General features: G+C 60.2%; 1 protein-coding gene across 5 annotated transcripts in view; it reads right to left on the bottom strand.

The window, feature by feature from the left end:
• The window catches only part of L1CAM (L1 cell adhesion molecule), a 25,624-nt gene that overhangs the window by 6,377 nt on the left and 16,022 nt on the right, over positions 1 to 3,225 (bottom strand). For all 5 annotated transcript variants that reach the window (XM_006766926.2, XM_006766928.2, XM_006766927.2 and 2 more), the window contains 9 exons: positions 3,133 to 3,225; positions 2,633 to 2,764; positions 2,374 to 2,520; positions 1,836 to 1,947; positions 1,551 to 1,717; positions 1,293 to 1,449; positions 972 to 1,096; positions 697 to 807; positions 255 to 452 (listed from right to left, as the gene is read on the bottom strand). In XM_006766926.2, coding sequence (XP_006766989.1) covers positions 255 to 452; positions 697 to 807; positions 972 to 1,096; positions 1,293 to 1,449; positions 1,551 to 1,717; positions 1,836 to 1,947; positions 2,374 to 2,520; positions 2,633 to 2,764; positions 3,133 to 3,225 — 1,242 coding nt within the window. The remainder of the gene's footprint in view (positions 1 to 254; positions 453 to 696; positions 808 to 971; positions 1,097 to 1,292; positions 1,450 to 1,550; positions 1,718 to 1,835; positions 1,948 to 2,373; positions 2,521 to 2,632; positions 2,765 to 3,132) is intronic.

The raw sequence follows: 3,225 nt of genomic DNA, 5'->3' as shown, positions 1-3,225 counted from the left end.
TATCCACTGAGCCAAACCGGTCAGGGCAGACAGTTTTTAAAAAAGACATCAATGCTGTGGGGTCCTGCCGAGGCAGGGAAGGTCAGAGGACCAAGGAAGGAATGGCCCATTCTGGCCATTAGCCCCCGAGGGAACCCCACCCCCCAGCTCCCTCTGAAAACCAGAAAGCGGAGGACTTGGGTACAATCCCCTCTGCGGGCCCTGCTTGCAGAGCCTGGGGACCCTGCATCTGAGACCCTTCCCAAGTGGCTCACCTGCCTCGGGTGTGACCACAGTCTCAGAGGCTGGGCTGGGCTCCCCAGGGCCATATTTGTTGATGGCGGTAACTCTAAAGGTGTAGTGGACATAGGGTGACAACTTGAGGGTGGTGGAGGTCTGGTTTCCAGGCACCTTGCCCAGACTGTACCATTTCTCAGGAGCCATCTCCTTGTCTTCAAATTCAATGTCATACTCTGCAAAAAGGAGTGAATCGCAGTGGAGTTATCAGCGTGTGGCATGGGGACAGGTAATGGGGGTCCAAGTCTGGCTTGGGCTGAGGGAGGGAGTGCCCAAGGCCACTGGCATTCTGGGACTTGCATGAGGAACCCTGAGCCCCAGTGAGGTGCAGTCATGGAGCCAGGTACCCGGGAGGAGGGAGGGCTAGTGGGGGGGGCAGTGGGGGAGGGGGGTGAGTGGCATCATGCTCAGGCCTCTTACTCTCAATGGGAGCGTTGTGGTCGTCAGCGGGGCTCCAGGACAGGCGCACCTGGCTTTGCTTCAGCAGGTGACGATCGGACAGCTCCAGCTGTGGCACCGGCCCGGGGCTCCCTGAGGGCCACGGAGGGTGGGTTTTCCGGCCCATGCTCGAGCCCAAAGATCAGACCCCCAGCTCAAAAGGGCCCTGTCATGTGAACCTGGGCCCCTGTGCTCCAAGGCCTGGTGCCCCCCAGGCCTCCAGGCCACGAGCCTGTTTGCTCCCCCCCAGGACTCACCCACCACCTGGAGCTCCGCCCTGCTTTCCACCACATCCAGCTTCGTGCTGGCCACGCAGCTGTAGTTGCCCTGGTCGCTGTAGTCCAGGCTGTGGATGACCAGGTGCCCGTCCTCTATGAAGTACCTGGGAAGGTGAGGGAGGGACGCTTGTCCTTATGCTCCCAATGGACCCACCCCTCTCTCCACCATCTGTGCTCTGCTCCCTTCCTCCCGCCTCCTGCCAGAACCTTCTCCCTCAAAGTAGGGGTGCTCCCCCCCAGATGAGCCCAGGTCTGGACATTCTGCTTTTCCCACACTGCCCCCTTCCACTGGGCCCGCACTTGTCACTGTCCCCAGGCTCCTGGAGGCTGCGACCATCTCTACGCCAGGTGATGCTCTGCTGCAAGGAGGGGTCAAAGGTGGCCTGGCAGGTGAATGTCACCCTTGAGCCTTTCTTCTTGATTGTGCTCTGGGGCCCCTGTGTGATCCGAGTGGCATCTGAGGGCAATGATGGGAAGGGAGGGTCACTCTGATGTCCTCCAGAGACCCTGACCATCCCTCCTGGAGGTGCTAATCACATGGGGAGGGGGTCACCTGACCTTTGACCTGCAGGTTCGCCACGATGGTTACATTGTTTTGGTCATTGGCAGCCTGGCAGAAATAGTGTCCTGTGTCGTTGGCCTGGAGGTCTCGAATGCCCAGGGTCCCATTGGTGTAGGGGAAGAAGCGCTCGTCTTGTAGCACCGTCTTTCCTTCCTTGTCCAGCCTGGCACAAGCCGGGGTGGGGGACCTGGCTCAGACCCCAGCCATGCGCTCCCTGCCCTCCTTTGCTCCCTTAGGCCAGAAGATGGCTCAGACCACCCCTGCTGAGTGGGGGCACTTACCACTGGACGCTGGGCACAGGGGCTCCAAAGACCTTGCACAGAAGGTAGGCAGTGCTGCCCTCAACTGCCAAGTAGGTCTCATTGTCTGGGGTCAGGATCTTGGCTGGCAGCTCTGGGAGACAGTGCGGGGGTGGGGGCAGATTCAGGGCTCCGCAGGGGAGCTCTACCCATCAGGCTTCCCTGTGTCCAACTCAGGCCCCCGCCAGGCTGAGCCTCTCCCTATCCCAGCCACCCAAGTTTTACCAATCATTCGAGCCCCCACTGACAGTCCACCCCTTCCTGCCCTAGCCCCCATCTTCCCTGAGGCTCCAGGAGAGGAGCCACCATGCTGGCCTTGGGCATGTCCTGGCCAGGGTGACATGGGATGAGCCAGAACGCTCTCTGAGGCTGCTTCCTCATCTGCCCTTCCTCCGTCTCCCTGCCCTGCTGTTGTGAGGATAAGCGAGAGAGGGGCTGAAGGGCCCCAAGAGAAGGAAGGCAGACTGGCGGTTGTGAGGCACAGAGGGGAGGGGAGGGGGCCTAGCTTGCTGGCACTCACGGACAACATAGATGTAGGCATTGGCCAGCAGGAGCCCGTGCCGGTTGCGGGCTTCGCACTGGGTCACCATCGTGTCGCTGGGCTGCACGTTGCTCAGGATCAGGGCTCCATGCTGGATCCGGTACTTCTGGTCCTTGGCCAGCAGCTCTGTGCGTGCGGCAGGTGGGTCCACAGGCCAGGGCAGGGCAGTGAGCCACGCTGAGTCCCCTCCCGTCCCTCCTCTTCCTCCCCCATCCCCCAGGGCTCCCCATGCTCTCACCCTCCACGGGGATGCCGTTGATTCTCCAGGTGACCTCTGGTTCGGGCCTACCCTGCACTTGGCAGTCCAGGCGGGCAGTCTCCCCTGGCCCATACAAACGGCTCTGGGGCTTATGCAGCCAGTATGGGGCAGCTGCGGGGAAGGGGAGAGCCGCCCTGAGCCTGCAGCCTCAGCCAGCTCTCCCCCTGCCTCCCCCCACCCCCGCCTCCGTGACAGTGACATCACAAACTTCGGTCCCCAGAGGTCATTCTTTATTTTTCCTTCAAAATTTTCTGATTCTTTCTTTTTGAAATTGATTTGAGAGAGAGAGAGAGAGAGAGATGTTGTTCTACCTATTTTTTGCATTCATTGTTGATTCTTGTATGTGTCCTGACTAGGGATCGAACCCGCAACCTTGGCATAACAGGACGATGCTTTAACCAACTGAGCTACCTCAATGGAGCCCCATTCTTGGGAGCCTTGCAATCAGGCAGGGGTTAAGCCTGGCAGAGGCACCGTACCTTCCACGGTGACGTAGTAGGCGTGCCGGTCACTGCCTAGGGAGTTCTCAGCCAGGCAACGGTACTCGCCATCGTCCTCCTCGCCCACGTTCA

This window comes from Myotis davidii, unplaced genomic scaffold, assembly GCF_000327345.1.
Source record: "Myotis davidii unplaced genomic scaffold, ASM32734v1 scaffold462, whole genome shotgun sequence".
Classification (NCBI taxonomy): domain Eukaryota; kingdom Metazoa; phylum Chordata; class Mammalia; order Chiroptera; family Vespertilionidae; genus Myotis; species Myotis davidii.
This window is presented reverse-complemented; position numbering and strand designations above follow the sequence as displayed.